Here is a 22882-nt window from a genome sequence, read left to right on the forward strand (position 1 = left end):
TTGCCATAATCATCTTTTGTCAGTATTAAAGTAAACCTAAGCTTCTTTAGGTTCCTACATGGATGCTGTCATCCAGAACTGAACAATTAAGTTAGTCAGTATTGCTAAAAATCTCAATTTCAATAGGCAGGTAAGAGTTCCAAATACAATTAGAGATTGTTTTCAAGTAAAATAACTGCCTTCCTAAATACTCCTAGACCATAAAGTGATCATGAACCTGTAATGTTTCAACTAATTATGACCTACTATGACTTCTGAACAAAATCAAGATCATATTACCATTCTTAGTACCAACACATCAGAAATACCAGGTGTACAGACACCTCAGATTTGCGTAACTTAAAAAATCCATTGGTAAGCAAATTCCCAGTCACAGAATTTATCATTCCATAAACAGAGACTGATCACTTTGCAGGATGTGGAATAAATCAGTTCACCACACCAGTCTCTGACTTTCCAGCAATCTAGTGCTAAAAAGAATTGCTGAACATTTTGCTTTGAGGTACCTGCTACAAATAATCATGCAGTAGATTTCCTGTGTAATCAAGTTTTTTTGCCTTCCATCTTGAATAGCCTCTGCCTGAACTTCATATTGAACCAGATACACATAAAGGAGCTGATTGCATTCTTCCAAAGAGGCAGTAATGGTTTCTTTCAGGTGTGAAAATACTTTATCTTGTTTACAAGGAAACAAAAGAAAGTGATAGCGATAGGAAGAATACCTTAACTATACCTCACCCCAACTTTTGAAGTCAACTCTGGTAACTGAAATAATGCTAAGGATGGCTCTGTATAATAAGGCCCAAAAGGCTTTATTATTCTGTAACTAATAATGGTTCTAGACTCTCTTCTTGGCAGACAGTATTGTGTGGAAGGGGCATGATCACTTCAGACTGTTAAGGTGCTGGACAACTCCCTACACAGTAACAGTCCCAACTGTTGAGCCAGGACAGTCAAGTTTTACTTAGGAGCAAACACTGAAGCCCAGTATCTTGGCACCTAACAAGATGTTCTCAATACCTTGTTGCTGAATGAGGCAAATGCCTTCATATTAGTATCAGAGAAATTGCCAGGAAGGATAATGGAGGCTCAGGTAAGTTACAACAATACTGAAGATGGTGGGAATAATCAGTCAGCTATGCTGAGTCGTATGGGAGTCAAATAGTATGTAATGGGGCAAAGAGAAACTCCAGCGAACAGGTTATGCAAATCACTATGTCCTTGACAGAGGAAAATGGTAGAATATAGGAGAGATTGACATTTTAGTAAGACTTTCATTACTTTAAGTATTCTCCACTTAAATGTGAAACACATAACGTACATGAGGCATGTTTTCAAAGATATTACTATCCTAGAAAAAAGAGACTTTAGTCTGTTTAAGATTAGTAAGATTTTTTAAGATTAAAGATTAGTCTGCTACCAGTTAAGTTTGGTTTTAAAGCAAGGACAAGGAAAACATAGGTAACTCTTTGACCTTGTATTTTTACTTACTCTTTGGTCCTATTTTTGATTAACCTACTTTAACCTATTTTACAATAAAAATCTGAAGGTATAATGAAAACATTATGTTTCAAGGCCTTTTAGAGAAATACACAAAAACTATACAAACCCTGTTATGGAATCTTGAAGGCCTGTATGTTCTTGGAGAGAGATTGTACACAGCATAATGGCCAGGATGTTTAGAGTCCAGACACAACCGCACATCTTCTATATTATTTTTGATGGCAGATTCCACACCTTCAGCTGGAAAGGACATCACTGAAGACAGAACAAACAGCAAGTGAATTTTTTCAAGTATTAAGAGCAACGAAAAATTATGTTTAACAAAGATATAGATATCATACCAGCAATTCTGGAAGTGATGTATGATATATCCAAGTCTCCTTTTGCATAACTGAAAGAAAACACATTGGTTTTAATACTGGGACATATTCAAGCCGTAAGTCTAAAAGCCAGAGCTCTCCGGTGGCACTCACCACTACGAACAAAGTTTCAATTCTTCCATCTGAGGCTCGTTACATTCACATTTCTAGAGTTTCAAAACTGAGCTTTCAGAACAGATACTGTGTTTAAGCAGTTACTCATTTAAATTAGTTGCACCAAAACCATCTGTGGGTTTTTGTACAGATACTTTTAATCTTTACCTCACTCCTCTAGCCCCTGCTCTCACTGATAAAAATGCACTGAAGGGTGTCAGTTTGAAAGCCTAATGATGATACATTAATATCTTTAATGAAGAATGTCTCAACGCTTAAAAGAAAGACTACTAGTTGAACATCAAAGTTTAAATTACACAACTCTGGCATGTTACTATCTATCACAGATGGCCATGTTGCCCAATATCCAAATTCCATATGGGCAGTGTTAAGAACACTTCCCTGTCTAGCCATTCAGGAAGGACTCTGGCAGTCACACTTGAACCACCACCAGACCTGTCATTGCCATAACTGAAGCCCCTTTGTAGCTGGAGAGCCAATGGGTGTCCCGCTTGATTCCCTGCTCCCTGCACACCCCAGACTCACATAGGCAGACCAGGTCTCCTTACCAATCGGACCCCAGGCTTCCCATAGCAGAGTCCCAGATCTATGGCTGCTTAAAGTAATTTAATCCTCCTGGCAGCAACAGAGTAAGAGCTGGAGCTGCTGCCTCCCAGGAGGAACTCCCAAAAAAGGAAACAGCGAGCTTTTATACTCTCATAGTTTATGGGTGCTAAAGTCTGGGGTCTGGTGGGCTTTTTTATGCCCTCACAGTTTATGGGTGCCAAAGTCTGGGCTCTTCCTGCCGAGTCCTTGGCTCCCACAGTGCCTCAGTGTCCGGTCACCTGGCTGGGTCACAGGCCCCTGTGTCCTTTGCCTTTCCAAATGTTGGCAATTCCTGACCTCTTGCCTCAGGCTCCTGGCCAGAGCTCAACCTGCAGCTCCCACTGCAGCTGCACCCTGAGCTACCTGCACTCAACACAAAGAGTACCAGAATCTCTTTCCTCATTTAAATAATTATTACAAAAATTCACTTCCAGAGCTCCCATAAGTGAGCAAGGCATTAGTCACTACTCATCTCTCTCTCATACAACTGTGCACAGTTTAAAAGTGCAGACTTTTCAAAAAAAATCTCCCAGTAATACTTAGGTCAATTCCCTGCACCTTTACCTAATCATCCACACTATATCAACAATTAACTAATTTTACTTTTTTGTTTCTATGGTATCTGCTATGTAGCAGAATTAAAAAGCAAGAGAAAAAAACTGAAGAGAGCCAATGTAGGCCAACAACCTCGAGTATAACTACACAAGTCTGCACTCCTGGAATGGCAAAAAAAAGAACAAAACTCACCAACAGAATTTGATTTAGACTAATGGGTGAATTTGATTTACTCTACCTTAAATATCTCAGTAGCCTATTAACTCCAGAATATCAAAATGTCATTAAAACACTGTGATGCATATTTAATTAATTCAGAGGCACTAACAAAACTTCTGTATCACAACAAAATTTCAAGACACTTCTTAGAAGAGCAAACCTAGGATACTACACTCAAATTTTGAAATACCAAGAAAGAACACTATGTTTTGATTCTTTACTGCTTGCTAGTAATGATGGAGGTTAGAGGGACTGATTAAAAATACATATTGTATATATAACTGTATATTTAATATTCAAGGATAGTGAGGAGGATTTTAAGATTGGAGAAGAAAAATCTTCTGTATGCAATGCCATTTAACAGTATTTATGCAGAATAGCATAATCAGTGTCCTAGAAATGATAACGACTCACTGTCTCAAACTAAAACCACAAGGGAGTTTGAGTCTCACTAGACATAGCACTAAAAAAAAATCAACAAAACCCTCAGCCTTGAGAAACCTTGCATAAGGATGTAGACAAATGGGCACAATTTCAAAATTTTTTGCACCTTTGGAAGGACATACTTCATCATGTAAGCTCAGATGGTAATCCTGCTGCAGCCAAACTAATTAAGGCAGAAATTTACATTCAGAGCTAATAACAATTACTTACTAAAATTTGTGATGGCTGTAGCCCTTTACAGAGATGAGAAGAGTCAAATGCTATTTCTGGATTACATCCAACATTTTCAAGTAAGAAAACATGTAATCATTCTAATATCAATTTTTTTTGGTATCAAGGTAAAGGGCCAACTAATACCACAGCTGTAGAACACAGAACCATTATCCCTTCAACACTGTAACACTGAGGTTAAGCAGTAACTTGTAACATTGGCACAAAACTATTAAGAGCAAAAAACCAACAGTACTCACACCCATTCCCTTGGGAAGACTTTCAGATAATGACTTCTTACTACCAACACCACTCAACTGAGCTTTGGTTTTTACATTTGTCTAAATTAAAAAGCAACATTAGAAGCATGGATCTCATCATACACACATAGATGTAAGAGTGCAATTTAGTATGTCAACAACAGAGCACAGCATAGTCAACCTAAGCTTTATATTTTAGCAGGAGTATTCCAAGTATGTTATTATTACACTGAAAAAGCTTCAGAATTTTTGCATAGTTTTAATTAAAATGAAGCTTCTTAACTGTAAAATTAACACAAGTCTCAAAAAAAATCACCATATCCTTGAATTCATTGAACTTTATTCTGAAGATTTCACAGCTATTTCAGTAGTAAGACCTGAACACATGGTACTCCGTTTTCAGCAGTGTTGTATGTCAGAATGGTAACTGAGATTTCTTTAAACAGTAAGAAGGTGAAAAAAGCATGTATTCTTCACATTGTTTAAACATTCCGATGCATTTCAAGATAAAATTATCTGGCTAAAAATCACAAATAAGGTCTTTCCTTTCATATCCTTAACAGCAGAAATTTCATTTAGATAGCAGTTTTGCTGGTAGGTTATAACAGACAAAAAGCATGCAAACATAGTCATACATGAAGTGTTTTCAGCCTGTGGTCCAACATGGGAAAACACTGTGTTTTTAAGGGTCTAATTAAACTCAAAAAAAAAAGTATGATATGACACCAACATTTAGCACTTATCTGATGATACAGACTTCTTCAAAACTGGGTCTACTTCACTGTGGGACAGGACTAGACTAGTCTAGTCTCTGTATGGAGGCAGGGGGTTATTTCCTTACAATATCTGATGGAGGCCTCCAAGGAAGCTGGAGAGGGACTTTTTGCAAGGGCATGTAATGACACGATATGAAGGAATGGCATTAAACTGAAAGAGAGCAGATGGATATTAGTCTGGTCTAGTTGAAGGTGTGCCTGCCCACTGCTCAGGGGCGAGAATCAGATGCTGCTTTTACTCAAAACTACCATTTGATTCTATGAAATGAAGCAAGTAAGACATGAATTCTGATTTTGCAGAATAAATATCAAAGCAAAAATAGGAAGTTCTAACCACATGTTAAAAACTTCTCACTGTGTAAATGGTTGGCATTATCATTCTTGCCAGAGACTAGATGCACCTAAAGACCATAAGTAATAAACAAAAGACCATTCCAACAAATTAAAAACAATGGAACTAAAATTAGCAACTAAACTCACAAAATAAACTAGAACAAAATTCTACAACAGTACCATCTCTTTACTAACAACTGAAGATGATAAAGAACCAAGAATGACAGACTAACCAGCACAGCTACAATGTGACATATAAACCATTAAATTAAATACTGCCCTAACACTAAACAATCTTCCTCCAGACATCTCTACACTTACAAGATTGGAAAAAAATATCTATCCATCTTTTTTTTACTTTATTTTTAAAATCCAGGAAGAAAACAGCAATAAAATTCACATCAGTCTGTTCCCACTTGGTTTTGCTTCATGAAACTGAATTAATCATGCAACTACCTAGTGCAATGCAAATATCCATTAAATAAAATATTAAACAAGAAACAAAATTACCTTAAAAGCCAAGAAAGCAAGCATAAAAGGCAGCTAATTGTTCCTAGATTCCTACATTATAATCTTTTCAGCAAAAGAAATTGTTCTGACAAAGCAAATGAACACTGATCTCAAGTTTTGCCTGCTGTTTTCAATACCAGTGAAGATTTGATCCTTAAAACATTTAGCTATGTTTTTTGTAACCTGTATGGATGCAGGCCTCAATAAGCATAAAAACTGGTACCCAAAAAAGAGCACAGAAGCTCCACAAGCAAGGAAAAAAAAGTTCTCAGAGCTTAACAGGGAAATGCTGTGGGCTGCACAGCTGCAGGCTGAGCTTTCAGGCACATATGGGCACATCTCCTGGATCGAGGCTCCTGTCTGTGCAGATGGTGCCACTTCACAAAGCAATGCATATCTTCTCCATCTCCACCTGGTACTTGCTTTTAAGGCAGTTTGTAACAAGAGGGCTGAACCTCCATTGCTCTTTGTCCTCTCACACATATCTATAAGCTGCTGCATCTGCCTGACCTGAACCTGCAACAGAGGTTATGACACTTGCAACTGAGGTGGACTAGGGGACAATGAAGATAGTCCTCATTTACTCTCCTGTTCCAAGCACCCTGTAATGTGTGTTTCAGTTCTCAGATTTTATCATTTATTAGAACTAATAAGAGACCAAAATCAGAATCAAGCTAAAGGCAGCTACAGAAAATAAAAAGATAAGTTTTTTTATCACACCAACAAAATACTTAAATCTTACACTGTAGTTTGGATTCGGCAAGATAGAAGTCTGTCTGCAGACAAAGGAAGTAACCCTGTAATTCAAAAAAGCAATGATAAGTAGGAAGGAGAGAGCCTACCTAATGAAATGATAGAATCCAAAAGTGCTTAAGTGGGGTGAGGAAAATGCATGACAAAGAAGAGATATTTTAATTTTTCCAGAATGTCTGCTTCTTATGTTGGTTGAAGAGTTTTGGAAAGGCAGTCAAAGATGAAACAGCAGAAGAGGTATTCTCACATCGCCGATTGTATCAGCTATATCCGCAACACAAGTTTGTGAAGGCAGAGAATGAATGTGACAGAAACAGACATGCCCTATAGCAGATGCAAACAAAGAATTAACAACTCAGCTTGATTAAAACACAGTTTAAAAATGCACAAGCCCAGTGGTGGAACTCTCAGCAGAACAGTGAATGTTAAATGCTAGCAATGTTAAAATACTAAAGGACTTAAGTCTACCTTAGGCTCTACAGAACAGTAAGTATTGGTCATGTTAATTCATGTTTTGCCATTTCACTGTTAAATACAGCAAGGATTCAAAATAAAAGGCAATACAAAGAAGGAAAACTACACAACTCAGGGCTGTTAAATAATATTGGTAAATTACAAGTGGAGAGAATTTGTCTTTCAGTCACTGGAAAAATAAGTATTAAAGCAACTGATTCTCACTAGCAGAACTACATGCTTGGAGCATTTCCTCTTTTCTTCTCATTCCTCAGCCCAATGACTAAATCCACTCAGATAACACAGGAAAAGAACCAAGTTGTATGGAGACAGAGGGTGCTCCACAACACCAAGATTTGCTTATGATAGTACAGAACTTAAACAAAAATTTGACAGTTTCACATATTGTGTCAAAGGTGATGGTGAAGAGTCACCTAAACAAAACCCTTTTTCAACCAACTGAGTCCAAAACATCTGAGAGGGACTGACCTCCTCATGATCAATCTTGGGACATAGCATACACTGTCTGACAGCCCTCTGTCAATCCACCATAGTCCACACAAATGTGTAATCCTCAGCAGCTTGAAAAGGTCTCTGGCTAATTGAGCTTATTTGGATATGACAAAAGGGTATATACCCTCCCACTAAAAGCTACGAACTAGTATGAGATCAAACAATTACATTTTCAAGATACTCAGTTCTAGTAAACGTCCATATGTGACTTACTGTAATTCCAACAAATGAGGAAAAAGTAGTGAGTTTTCCTTTGACTAATATTTAGTAAGTTCCACAAGCCATGCAGTAAGCTGTTGTGTTCAGCCACAGAACACTAACAAGCAACTGAGAAGAGGCATACTAATTCTCAATAATAAGACAGATGCAAGACTTATTTTAGGCAGTCACCATAATCTAAACAAACAGTTGTAGAGAAGAGCATGAGAACTGAACAGAATCTTTTCAGACAGCAAGTACTCACTGTCCAGTACTTCAGAAGTTGCTAGATGAGCTCTGCAGATGTGGTTGGATGTACAGTTACTGTTTTATTCCTTGCCCACTACACTTACTATGGAAGCAAAGGAAATCACACAAAGCAAAAAGCTACACCCATCTGTAAGGTAAGAGAAATAAAAATAAGGTGTAGGCACAGCATAAGCCACTCCATATTAAAAAGACAATTTTAGACAGTCCTAACCCATTGCTAGAAAAGGGAAAACTGCACAAGATGAAATTCAAAAAAGTGACTAAACTTAAAGCCTTTAAGGAAGAAACCACTTGCAAGAGCAGGAAGAGAAAACTGCTTCAAACATAACTAAGTGATGAAGGTGCACCCAGAAAGTCATGTGGAGTCAAGAGAATAAGAAAGTGAAGTGTAGGAGTACTTCAGATGGATGTAGTGTACAATAAAAACATAGTAAGATCTAAGAGACAGCCATGGGAAAGTAGGGCTTGTAACTTTGTCAAAATTGCTTTTCATCATGCAACAGTTTATTCTCCTTGTACACCTCCCTGCCCTGTGTCCGTCCATGTGTTTTTTCCAGGGAGAAAAGTTTAATGCCACTGTCCCAGTTACTTCTATAGAATGCTTAAGGACAACCCAAAGCAGTGCAGCTTTTGTAACTTTTAAAAAATAGAGGACCTGGCCTTTCTAAGCCATATTTAGAAGTTTTAACAGACTAAGCGTAAGAGCCAACAGCTAAAAACACACTTGAAGTGGATACAGAGGTGCAAAATCTACAAATCTAACTTACCTGACCATTATAAATACTTTAGAGCAGTACTATGCACAAGTAACACTTGAATTCTGAAAAAAACCTACATATGAACAACATATTTCGCAAGCTGTAACTCAATATCTAAAGGAATACAAAGCCTACAGTGAGACTTAGAGTTCAGTATTCTTTTGGAGGCTCTAATTCAAAGTATTCAGTAGTGACTTACCTGCTCTTACTTAGAACTCTTCATTTCTTAGAACTAAGAAAACTCTTTAACACTGCATAGAATTTTATTATGAGCCAAAAATGTATAAATTGTACAGACTGGTTAATATTGGTCATAAGGAGGTAATAGAATTATTTGAAATGGGACTGATAACCTGATAAGAAAAAAAAAAAATCACACAATACAAATCTGAAAACATATACCTCTAAACATGAGAGTATTCATACATGCAACACAGGGCACAGGAGACAAAGAGTGCCTCTCACACTGTCTTGAAGGCATAGGATTCCACCTGGAAACCAAACTGATGAGCTTATTTCCCTGCAGGTATTTTCCCCTCCTCACATATTCTCTTGATTTGTACATTTCACCACTCCATCTTTTTAATTCCTCTTTTATTCATGAAGGCCCTATCTAATAATTCAATTCTCCATGTTGCTTCAGTCCCCACCTGCTCATGTCTCGAAAGTTTTCAGTATTTACAGTAGGGCAAGTAGTACTTACAGACAGGCTCTTTACTGCAACATTCTCAATTCTAGTACATGACTGTTGAAGTAACTTTTGTATTAATATCATACATAAAATCTCAGGGGGTAGCTATCAGTTATTACAGCTCAAACTTGGACAAATATGCTGAATATACCATTTCTGGAGTAAACTCTGTGCCTTCATTTAGAACTCTTATCAGCACAATTTTTTATTTTTTTTATTTTTTTTTACTCACTTGGCCACAGACTGGATAACTTTAGAAGATGTATCCTTAATATTAGTGAAAAATCGCTCTGTTCCACCCCTCAGAATATCAAAGAACCCTCCATAAGTCTGGTCACATTCCGCAACGGTCAGGCCTAGAGTAGTTGAATAAAAATAATTGTACTTTATTATGGAGCCCATTTCAGGATATGACTTAAAGTATGTTGCCTATAAAGCTAGAAGGAAGTGAATGCACATACAGGCTACACCTTGCTGTAAGGCTCGCAGTTCTAAAGTTCTCCTTAACTATGACCTATGCAAAAAAATAGTACTTCCAGCAGTCAGGAAGTACCAGTGATATACCTAACACATTGTTTCATTTGCTGTCTGTAGTTATGAGAAAACAAAGTAGAAAATTCTGGAAGTAAGGCATATGTTTCATAGTGTCAATGCAAACATTGCCTTTCTTTAGTACCAGTTTCTAAAGTGCAGCTTATCATAAGCAGATCTACTTAATCATCTCCAGTAGATATATTTTAATGCAGGGCTTCAGAAGCAGCTGGCATAGTTAAGCTTAAGTTTTAAGCACAACATCCCAGATAGCACAACATCACAGCACAATATACCTATTAATATGATTGTATACAACAAACAGTAGGCATTCTTGCACAAAACAGATGACCAGACAGACTTTTGATTATAATTGCATTAGGATGTTGGATTCTATCCCAGAAATTGATATACACGTTACTAGTGCAATAAATGTTACCCAATTTTAACATTTCCCCTGGAAAATTAATATCCCTTGTCTCATTGACAGTTCATCATAATTAATATCAAGCAAGAAATATCAAGCTAGAAGGAAAACTGAATACAATATAGTCCCTTGATATCTTCTACACTAATTGAAGTGCTCCATATTCAGATATAATAGTTAATATGGGTGCAGAAAGAATAGTAAAAAACTACATCTAAATAAGCCTATCAAGCTTATTTTCTTTACTATATTAAGTATTTTCAACTGAACATACTCTGGATTACCTATTTCTACAGACTAAGTATGTCAGCTTTGAGTTGTGTCATTTTGGAGACCTTTTTTTGATTCCATTTAGTTCTGCTAATCCAACAACTGTTTTTCTCAGATGGAACCCCAACTCCTCCTCTTTACCACGGACATCCTACAGTGCAACCCTCTCCTAAAGTTTGGCCTGGACAACGTTTCCATAATTAGCTGGATTCAAGGCAGCACCAGCTACAGCTGTTCCTGAAAGTGCTGACTGGATACCCATTAGACTAAATGCTGCCTTTTTCCTTTGAAGCTGTCATACATGGTTCTTCTGGAAGTGAAAAACTAAATAGCTTTAGACTACTGTCACTGTCAGATGCACTTCAAAATATCATGGGGGGTTCAAGGTCTTTTTGGGCAGGAGAGAAAACAAGAGAGGTGGACCCAGGTGCTTACGGAAGAATTTCTTCCTCATATAGGTTTTTTGCAGCCTAAAATAAACACATATGAGGTCAGCAAGTTCCAAGCATTACTGAACTACTATGGTCCATAGCCAGAATATCCCTACAATTTCTTCTGCATTTCTTTATTAAGCTCTCTGTATTTAGCCAAACATTAAGCCCGTTTTAACATAAAGTGATAAGAACACACCACAAATAGCTGCTATCTTTTTATGTAATAACACATCTGATGTTAAATAGTTCCTCTTGAAAAGCAGAGGCAACTGTCACTTTTTTTACCTCAGGCTATGTCCTGATTTCAGTACCTTCTGCCACAAGGTAACAACATTTTAATTAAAATACAGAACCCAAGGATTTTTAACAGTGTAAATTCAAACTCCTATTAAACGTGGCTCTTTAGACAATGCACTTTCAAATATCTTTACCTCATTTAATAAAAAAATTTCAGGGTATAAAATAAGCTATTTTCACCTGTTTTTCATAACCTGAAGACTCTTCCTCTACAGCTCTTATTTGTTTGATCATTACTGCTTCTCACAACCACACTTTCATCAAGTTTTAGTTCATTTATGTCAACACTCATACCTCTACTGGTTAATAGTGCACTTTAAATTATTTTCCATAGGAAACATAATTTTTATCTTGCACAGCAATGAACTTGAGAAATTCATACTTGCATATCAACATAAAATCAAACCTTGAAAAAAAAATACAAGGCTAGAAGCAATGATATAAATACCAAATAGCTAGAACTAGAGCAAAATATCTAAAATCCCCATATTACTTTTTTTCCCCCATGGAAAATATGCAATTGTCTTTATACTAAAATGACATCTCTTTTTGAACATACCTGCATTGTACATATTGTTGAGCTGCCCTGCAGGCTTGGAGCCCTGCGAAACAGACGTCACAGATGTCCGAGGCTGAGCATTGTTTCCATAGCCTCCATTCTGCTCCAGGAGCTGAGGAGAATAACACTCCAGATGAGAATTTTCTTGCTAATTTAGCCATCTTGCTATGCTTGGCAAATTACTGCTCCTTGGTGAGAACAAGCAAACTTAGGACAAAGCCAAAGAAAGTTAAGATACACTAATTAATGCAAATTAAGCATTAAACAGGAGAGCCTAAGTGGTTTCAAGTTAGTGTAAGAAGAGCCCTCATATACAAAACTTTTCTGCACAAGTTAATTATGATAGAACACAGCATGTCAAACAGAGCGCTAGCGTACTAAAGATTAAACCAAGAGGATGAAAAGATTTTCAAAAAGCAGTAAGAAATACTAAATTTCTTTTAAGGTCTCTGTGCTTTAAAGGGCATATTTTCAAAGATCCTATGAGTGATACTGATCAATTCAACTGAACTTCAAAATAAATCATTGCAAAATTTTCAAAATACGAACAAACAGGGGACCTGCTCTGAAATCTTTTACTAAATGCACATACACTGCAGAGGACAGAAAGGAGGCCTAATCAATTATACTCCTTAGACATTTTACCTCTGTGATGGGGGATTTAGGATTGACATTCCTAGCTGCTGCAATCTCCTGCAGTTGGTTCACGAGTTCAGTGATTGACAATCTCTCCTCTGGGTTCACTTTCAAAGTAGAGCCTAACAAAAAGGAGATCCAGACAATGTAACAAACCCTTCAAAGCTTTTCTCCCAGCTGATAATAATTTTCAATACATTCCAGTGCAATAAGCAAACACCTGAACAGAGTAGAGAAACTACCAAATCAATATCCAAATATAATTCTCATAATAGTATTCAAAGAATACACCTTGGGATCAATTAAAATAAAGAACATCAGAGGTAACTTTGTGTCTAATACTATTGCAGTCAGATACATTTCTGGAACAATAACTAACATTTCCAGTAACCTATCTGAAACCTAAAACAAACAATTTTTTAATCAAGTCAAAGAAACCAAATCAAAACACCGGTTGTTTCAATGGACTAATTCAGATATCAGGCAAGACACTTAAAAGAAACTAAAAAAGCAACTTTCACATAAAATTTCATAATTTTTCTATAATGGATTAGGATTATTAGTAAAATAAGAAGTTGCTGCAGTTTACCTTTTTCATCTTCACATATCACTAACATTTAACTATCAGTAAAACAACTGTTAATAACAACATGTATCTACAAAGACAACGAATAAAATAACACTGTAAACTTACGAATGAGATCATGAAACACAGAGTAGCGGGTGTCATTTTGTGGGATGACATATTTCCCATTGACTATGCGAAGTTTAGCTCCATCTTCAAATGGGTGTTGCCTAAAGCACAGCAAGTACAGGATACAGCCCAGAGCCTACAGAGGTAAACAGAAATACTGCATAGGATCTTGGGGACCTTTAGGCTGGAGAAGATCTTTACGATCCTCAAGTTCAAATGTTAACTCAGCACTGCCAAATCCACCACTGAACCATGTCCCTCAGTACCATATCTACACGTCTTTTAAATGCCTCCATGGATGGTAACTCAACCACTCAACCACTGCACTGGACAGCCTCTTCCAGTGCCCAATAAACCTTACAGTGAAGAAATCTTTTCTAACATTTCGACCGAAACATCCCCTTTGCAACTTGAGGCATTTCCTCTTGTCCTATCACTTGTCATTTGGGAGAACTATTCCTGTCAATTTTTAAAAAATCATTTAGAAGTCATTACAAGAAATTCATTTTATGAATTTCAAAGCACACAAAAATGAGTAGTCTTGCCATACTGAACATGTTCAAGAGCAGGATTATTCTTTCAAAAAAAGTTTCACAAGTTTTATTTCATATCTCCGTCCTGTGCTGCAAGGTGACACATTTTATTTGTCAAGACAGAATTTATGTATGTTGTTATGCAATACAGCCAGATGTAAAAAAGCTAGATGATTATGTAAGTGTTAAGCAAATTGCTTAAATAACTCTAGGGAGACACACAACACTCTCTCTAAAACACATCTTCTGATAAAGGTCTGAGGAAAATAAGCCAAAATGACAGTCCCTTTATTCCCTACAGTCAGATGGCTATTCAACTCTTGGAACAAATAAAATTTAAGATAATTTTATGACAAGTTTATTTAAGCCTCAAAAAATCACAAAACCTGGACTACTACATCCTGGGGACTTCCAAGTTCCTTCCTGTGTCCAACTTGAGATTTTTTGTAACCTGAGAAGACAACAACTAACAAAGACAGAAGTCAGTTCTGAATTCTAATCTCTGAAAAATCCAGGCATTAAGAATTAGCTAGCATAACTGAATCTGTTACTGAAGTAAATGTAAATTGATACATGTGCTTTCAAATCAATTAAGATATTAAATATGCTGGCAGAATTATAATATCATAACAGAAACATGTTCCATTTTACCTATAAAAGTTTGATTATAAAGCGCCCAATGCCTCCACGTAACTGTTGGCACAATGAGTTGAAAAATTCCTCCTCTAAGTTTCTTCTGAACCCCAGTATGTATAGTTACGTAAGCATTTGATATTTTATATCAAATGAAGCAATCCATTGAAGATGTTCCCTAAGAAAACAGCCCACTGCCTCTAGCCCTCTGTGTGCACCATCTCCAACTGCCCTTGGTTCTCAATTTATCCCAACAACTTCTAAGGTCTGAAAGTTATTGAAGTCTCTGAGGTGTAGGGATTTAGTTAATCCAAAATACTTTGAGGACCAGGACCAGAAATAAAGTACATATGTTAATTCTGTATATTCTTGCACATTTTTGTCAGGCTGTGGAAAAAGCCTCCGTAATGTGTAGCATAATACAGTCCACCCTAACTAATCCAGCAGAGCAGTACAGAAAATACCATCTACTCTTCCACAAAACACTTGCTCACAAAGTAGATCATCATTCAGTTAGAGGAATGAAACTACTCCCTGTACAGTCCAAGACACTCTGCGCATCAGGAGAGAGCACCCACAACCACACAGGAGAGAAAAGCTCCAAGGCAACCAGCTGAATACACAGGAAACAGAGGCCACTCAGATTTGATTTTTCCTTCAATTGCTGGAGAATGTTTTTCATTTCCTCTGATCTACCCATAACTTAGGATTGTAACTGTGATAAATTTTGGCTGTTTTAAACACCGTCATTCAATTTGGATAGAAGGTAATTTCAGTTACAGCATGGCAAGTCCTCAAAGCCAACATCATCCACACAGCCTCAGCACTGCTACACTTGACATGAGTCCATTTCCAAGATGTTGTCCCAAAGCTGCATAGTCCTTCTACAAAAGTTACCCAGATCCATCTAAGCACTCACATGCCAGAAGGTAAAAAAGCAGAATGACAAAGGAATCAAAAATAGCTAGGAGTAATTTTTTGACCTGCTACTGGGTCCTTTACCAGCAACTAATTTAAATCTTCCTTAAGGTGATAATGGGGTTTAAAAGTTTCAGATAGTGTTTAGGGATTGAGGGGACAAGAAAGGGGTGGGATTGTTTAGAACAAATTAAATTATTGTTATTTTTCCCCTGACTAGCTTCAGGCAACAAGCAGCACACTAAAGTTCTACAGTATAGCTGCAGGATGACACAGATATTAGACTGAAGTAAAATTAAGTCAAATTAAACTAAATGAAGAGATTGTTCAGCTCACATCGAATTAAAAGCTGCAGGAGGTCTCTCATGGACCATTAAAAATTTTTAATTAGATATTGGTTAGAAGAACCCAGCTTTGAAATTTTGCTCCTTAACAAACATTTCCAAAGTCAACTCCTTTGCTTTTTCAGAAATCTTTGAGAGTGAGAGGGTATGAAAGGCCTTTCAAGCATGAAGAAAAATCACTTGACAAGGAACAGCCTGTCACTTAGTTGAATTTGAGTTTAGGAATTCACATTAATTTTGAAAACAAGTAACTAAAACATTTGGATTTAGTGTTTATTTTCTGATCTTTAGACTTAGGTGGGAAATGTACAGAAAGCAGTCAGCCAAGTCTAAGAAACTCTGGACTTATAATGACACCTAATCACATTCCCATTGTGGAGTCAATGTGGTTGATAATAACCTTTCATCTGTGCTGCTGTTCTAATACAGACATTACTTCCTTTGTTTTTAAGCTCACACAGTGATAAACACACAGACTCAAGAGTGTTAATCACTCTAGCTGCTTTCTTTGAAAAATTGGGTTTTTTATCCTAAGCACAAAATACAAATCATTTATGCTTCCAGAGACAGGACCATATTCTACTGCCAAATACTTTTATATTCTTATTGAACCCAAAGCATAAAGGAAAAAATACAGAACAGTATGTTCCAACTCAGGAACGGTAAATGAAACAGATCTTTCCAAAACAGGAGACCACCACGTTAACACTAACATATACAGAGTTATTTTAAACAAAAAATAAACTGCAATGACCCTTTTGAGTAAGGCTTTTATTAAACACATTTCTAGTTTTGTTTTTGACTGGACATTAATAAGACAAACCTAGATGGGCAACAAGGTTTGGAAGGAACTTAGGAATAAAAAGAGGATGCATCATCTTTGGAAGGAGGGTCAGGTGTCTCCCCAAGTATTTTAGGGGGTTGCTAGAGCATGTAGAAAAAAAGTTAGGGAGGCAAAAGTTCAGTTTGAAATTAATTTGGCATCTTCTACAAAGGACAATAAAAAATGTTTTTATAAATATATTAATGGCAAAAGGAAGGGTAAGACCAACCTTTGTTCTCTACTGGATGTGGGAGGGAACTCAGTAACTGCAGATGAGGAGAAGGTGGAAGTGCTTAACACCCTCTTTGCTTCAATCTTTACTGGGAAGATGGCTTGTCCTCAGGACAACTGTCCTCCTGGGTTGGCAGATGGTGTCAGGGAAGCCGTTATCCAGGAGGAGACCATGAGAGAGCTAAAGAATGGTCCCCATTATCCAGGAGGAGACCATGAGAGAACTGCTGAGCCACTGATATTCATAAATCTATGGGCCCAAATGGGCCATCCCAGGGTGAGGAGGGAGCTGGCAGATGAGCTTGTGAAGCCTCTCTCCATCATTTACCATCAGTCCTGGCTCACTGGGGAGGTTCCAGATGCCTGGAAGCTGGCCAGTGTGACACCCAGTCACAAAGAAGGTGGGAAGGAAGATCCTGATAACTATAGACCAGTCAGCCTGACCTCAATATCCAGCAAGGTAATGGAACAGTTTATACTGAGTGTCATCACACAGCCCTTACAGGATGGCCAGGATATCAGACCCAGCCAACATGGAGGGGGTAGGTCATGTTTGACCAACCTGGTCTCCTTTTATGACCAGGTGACTTGCCTGATAGATTCAGGAAAGGCTGTGGATGTTGTACCTGGACTTCAGCAAGGCTTTTGACACTGTCTCCCAGAGCACACTCCTGAGAAAGCTGGCAGCCCAAGGCTTGGACTGCCAACCCACTCCTTGCTGGGTTAGGAACTGGCTGGATGGCCAGGACCAGAGAGTTCTGGTGAATGGTGCTGCATCCAGCTGGGGCCAGTCACCAGGGGTGTCCCTCAGGGGTCTGTGCTGGGGCCAGTTCTGTTCAATATTTTTACTGATGAAATGGATGAGGGTGTTGAGTCTTTCATTAGCAAATTTGCAGATGACACTAAGCTGTGAGTGTGTGTGGATTTGTTGGAAAGTAGGGCTCTGCAGAGAGACCTGGAACAGCTGGATGGAGCAGAGTCCAATAAGATGGAGTTTAATAAGTCCAAGTGCCAAGTCCTGCATTTTGGCCACAATAACCCCCTGCAGCGTTATAGGCTGGGGATGGTGTGGCTGGACAGTGCCCAGACAGAAAGAGACCCGGGGGTGCTGGTCCACAGCCGGCTGAACATGAGCCAGCAGTGTGCCCTGGGGGCCAAGAAGGCCAAGGGCATCCTGGCCTGTGTCAGGAATAGTGTGGCCAGCAGGAGCAGGGCAGTCATTCTTCCCCTGTACTTGTCACTGGTGAGGCCACACCTTGAGTGCTGTGTCCAGCTCTGGGCCCTCAGTTTGGGAAGGACCTTGAGACATTTGAGCATGTCCAGAGGAGGCAACGAGGCTGGTGAGGGGCTTGGAACACAAGGCCTACAAGGAATGGCTGAGGGAGCTGGGGTTATTTCATCTGGAGAAAAGGAGATTCAGAGATGACATTACAACTTCTCTACAACTCCCTGAAAGGTGGCTGTAGTCAGGTGGGGGTTGATCTCTCTCCAGGCAGCAACTGACAGAATGAGAGGACACAGTCTCAAGGACCAAGGGAAATATAGGTTGGATATCAGGAAAAAGTTTTTTATGGAAAGAGTGACAAAGTGCAGAAATTGTCTGCCTAGGGAGGTGGTAGAGTCACAACCCCTGGATGTGTTTAAAAAGACTGGATGTGGCACTCGGTGCCATGGTTTAGTTGAGGTGTTAGGGCATGGGTTAGTTTTGATGGTCTTGAAGGTCTCTTCCAGCCTAGTGATTCTGTGATTCTGTAATCCTGGCTCAGGCTGACAGTATTTAATGCACGTGAAGAGACCAAACAGTCAGAAAAAATGTGTTTTATTTGTGTTTCTTCACTTGCCACAAGGACATCACCAACAGCTGTAGAAACTGAACAAGAGTTTCCACAATATCTTGCAACTAATTTAATAAACTGAATGAAGCTCCAAGATTCCATAAATTTTTTTTAAAGCACCAGCATTACATTTTCTCAATTTGTCTTTTGATACATTGCTGATACAGGTAAGAACTGAACAGCTTGACATCTGCCTCTGCAAACTGAGTTGTTAAGCGCTGCACTGCTGGGGAGTACCTCAGTACTGCAATATTATGCAGCTGGAAAAGGTACAGCTGAGGATTTAATATTTACCTTTAATTCTCATAACAGATTTTTTAGTGAATGTGAACAGCTTATCATCCATTCTGCACAAAGCATGAATGAGATCTGCATTGTTCTCATTCTTGATATGTGTCAGTATTTTAGCTACATTCCATACCTGGAACATAACCATTTTGAACTCAGCCGTAGGCTGTCCCAGGATTATATGCATGGCAGGGCACAAAAGGCAATTTGAATCTAAGGACTCTAAGTATTCCGGATTTATGGTGGCAAGCTCCAACTAGGCAACAGTTCTACCAAATCTTAGAGAGTTCAGCATTGTCTCTCAAACAGAAGTCAAGTTTGATCTGGGAAAAATCCTTGCACTGTACATCTCATTCGTTTAACATTTAGATACAGAATCCATACTAAAGTTTATTTTGATCTAAGACATCTAATCAATAAACTAACACAAAGCCTGCAAAATCAGTTTCACTATGACATGAGCAACTATGACGAAGCAAGAAAAAAGACTCCTTACCCAAATGTCCTGCTTTTCACCAATTGGGAAATTTGAATACAAGTCTATCATTTCTGGTGTCCTGTACATTGGTGTTGTATTCCTTGTGATCTGGAGAAGACAGAATTTATTGAAACAATCTTGAACAATGAGCTTTAACAGCATTCAACCAAGGAAACATCTCTCCATGTAGAATGGATAGTACACTCATTTTAAAAATAATTTCAGAAACACTTGTCATGGAAAAAGCCATCAATTGAATCCTGCAATAGTCACAACAGCTTTGACATAAGGTCACAAGAAGAGTAGGACTCAAATAACATTGCGATCATCAAGAGTCCTTCCAAACAGCAAAGCACATAAAGTGACTGTTCTACATGAGGCAAAAATGGACAGGAACACTAATGCCAAAAATCAACAATAAGTCAATTAGTGAATTCACACTCCAGTGCATCTTTCTCACTTTCTCAGCACACTTAATGACAGTGCAGACACATCCAAAGAGAAACTCAGGTCATAAGAATATCTGGGATGACCTTTTCTACCATCTTTTTACACAGACTATATAAGACAGTGGTATGACATCATCATTTCATCAGTGCAATGCTTTCCAAGAATACCAAATTGCAAAACAGGGGCTTGTGACGTCAGAAGTTGTACACATGAACTTAAGTGCATTTCTCCCTCTGATGTACTACACCAGATTTACTAGCATTACTCTCAACTCTAAACTAACAACAAGGGCACTTTGCAAAAGCACACTGCATGCTAGATTTGGTTACTGTAATCCAAGGCACTGCAATACTGCCCATTCCTATTCTGCTGAGCAGACTTGCCTCTCATTTACAGATCATTCAACTGAGTAAAAACAGATCAGAAGATGGACATCAGTGTGGCACAACCAATTTCTTGTCCAGTGCAATTAGAAGAAGCCCTAGCAACCATTTTAATTTTCACAGCAGATTGTAGAATGGACACTGACCGTGCTGAAGTGTTTCCACATGTAGCTACAGAACACAAGCTATGACTGTAACTGCAGAGGGCTTTTCAACTCTAGCAAAACAAATACAAAACCAAAACTTATTTATAAATAACACTCTAACTGAAAAAATCTTCAGTTGTCTTAGATGTCTCATGAATTAATACTAGATTAAAAGTAACAGTTAAATTATTCCACTATTGATATTAGAATTAAATCACATTAAAATAGTCTCACCTCTTCTTCAACCACCGCTCTCTTCTGTGCAGACCAGTTGTAGTCAGGATAGTAAGCTATAGTTGTAGCACTACCGAAGTCACAAAGTTTAATTGTCCCCTGATTACTAATAAGCAAATTTTCCACCTTCAAAAAGATGTAGAGAAACAGATTAAAATACACGTCTTTTTTGCCCTAACACACATGCTTTTATACATATCATCTTACTTGTGCATACATATGAAAACTAATCACTTCAGCCAAAAGAATTGTTTACAGGAAAACAAAGATTTCAGACATTACTGTAGTTTTATATGGTAGCAATATAGTCAAGTTTAGAAAGGAAGCACCAAGCACACCATGAACAGGAAACATTCCAGAGACCAAAAAATAAACCTCAGGGGAAAAAAACCAAGTAATTTCATTAGAGCCTAAGAAAATGCCATTTTTTCAGATAAGAACTTGTAGAAGCAGTGTCTTAGAATCCAAATGTTTTCAGGCATAAAACCGAACATTGTTAGCTCAGCTGCAGTAGGATGAAGGTTAGGACTGCTATAGGCAAAAACAAGGAGGTACTAGTAGAGAAGGAGGCTGCTAGGAGACACCCATAAATAAGCAGCTGTGACCCTGTGCAGAGACAGAAAACAGCTATTTGAGAAACATGTGCTCCCTGGATAGCTCATCATCCATTATCCCTGCCTTTTTCTTCTTCATAAATTAGAACTATTGGGAAGATGTACTTGGAGTCATAATCACAACATGACTGAAAATAAAATTTGTACCTCTGTATGAAGTTACAAAAAGGTGTCAAAGTTAATTGGCTCAAAATTCTGACTTAACAGTTTTCTATGCTGCTGACCTTAGCTTAGACTGCTAAAAAGGGTAGCACAGTTAAATGATCCCTACTTGGCTCTTGGCTGTAGTAAGGCCTCTGCCTCTTGCAGCACAACAATCATTTAATCTTGTTTTGCATCCTCTGCAACATAAGACCAGCATAAACCAAATTCCTGTCTTTTCCTATGTTTTAGCTCTGTCAGGAAGACACATTCCTTGAGAATAAACAAAATGGTTCTGAATTACAGCATTAGCTCAATGTCTATGCAGCTGGCTATGAAAGAAATGGTGTATTTATTTGTAAATAGGTTTTGGGGTTTTTTTTCAGAAGAGAGATGCACCTTTTCTACAAAAGCTAGGGGCTGGCATATAGAAATTTCAGTGAAGAATGGTTAACATATCTTTGACACAACCTAAAAGCCTGTTCAATGGTGCCAAGAAAAAAAAAACAGAAAAGTGCTGTCACCAAAACTAGGTTTATATTTATGAGCTACACCCCTAATAAACAAAACCTAACCTGAATTATGCTTACCAAATTTTACAATTCAAATTAAAAACAAGCACTGAAGTACAATGCAAGTTACCAGTTCTAAAACTAACAGGTTACTACACATTCTCAATGGCAAAGTAATCCTTCACAAATAATTCAACATTCTTCTCCTTCAAAGCTTTACCCATTCTTTACCCATTTACTTACCCCAGAACTGCACTTCACTAGTTGTAACTGAGTATTTTATCAAAAACAAAATACTTAGGCTAACTCAATCAGCAAAACATGATACACACGACTTTTCTGCCAGCTTGTTTCAGATAAGACTACAAGCAGTTTCTAAACAGCAAGCACAAGGAGAAGAAGTTGTTTGAAGAGATGTAAGTATTTCAGTGATGACCTTCACAGTCAACGCTTACAGCAAGGCAATAGATCTAAGCACTATGCTCAAGAATAATTTTTAACATTGATCCATCCCAACAGGCTCCTCTGCTGTTCAGAAATTCAGCCTTTATTTAAATAGTGTAACATACCTTTAAGTCTCTATGAATAATAGGAGGCTTCTGCTTATGCATATGCTGCACTGCTCTGCAGGTCTGATAAAAGATCTTCAAAACTGTGTCACAAGAGATAGGTCCTTTGGATTCTACTTTCTTTAAGAATTCCACCAGCTGTCCTGCAGGAAGTGAGAGAAATTCTCATAAGCACACAGAGAACACTGCAAATTCTGAAAGCTTGACACAAATAGACCCTTCTCAAGAAAGGCTTACAATCTCGAGTTGTATTAAATAGATTTTCTGAAAATGGCAAGTCCACACTGACTGCAATGACAAAAGAAAGAGTGCTCTAAGGAACTACTCCTACACTCTTTCCTTCTCTGACTAGTCTCAAACACAAAAAACTTAATCAT

At 38.0% G+C, this 22882-nt stretch overlaps 1 protein-coding gene across 3 annotated transcripts in view; it reads right to left on the minus strand.

Annotated features, from left to right (window-relative positions):
• The window catches only part of GAK (cyclin G associated kinase), a 67100-nt gene that overhangs the window by 34231 nt on the left and 9987 nt on the right, over positions 1-22882 (minus strand). For 2 of the 3 annotated variants that reach the window (XR_013180154.1, XM_054652642.2), the window contains exons 5-13: positions 22506-22648; positions 20670-20795; positions 19475-19564; positions 13374-13509; positions 12689-12801; positions 12044-12155; positions 9758-9881; positions 1845-1894; positions 1610-1758 (exon numbers count right to left, since the gene is read on the minus strand). Coding sequence is in view for 2 of the 3 variants with exons in the window: in XM_054652642.2 (XP_054508617.2) it covers positions 1610-1758; positions 1845-1894; positions 9758-9881; positions 12044-12155; positions 12689-12801; positions 13374-13509; positions 19475-19564; positions 20670-20795; positions 22506-22648 (1043 nt within the window). In the remaining variant the exon portion in view is untranslated. Of the gene's footprint in view, positions 1-1609; positions 1759-1844; positions 1895-9757; positions 9882-12043; positions 12156-12688; positions 12802-13373; positions 13510-19474; positions 19565-20435; positions 20472-20669; positions 20796-22505; positions 22649-22882 lie in introns of those variants that run through there. The other variant, XM_077172196.1, reaches the window with a different exon arrangement.

The sequence above is a fragment of the Agelaius phoeniceus genome, chromosome Z, assembly GCF_051311805.1.
Source record: "Agelaius phoeniceus isolate bAgePho1 chromosome Z, bAgePho1.hap1, whole genome shotgun sequence".
NCBI lineage: Eukaryota > Metazoa > Chordata > Aves > Passeriformes > Icteridae > Agelaius > Agelaius phoeniceus.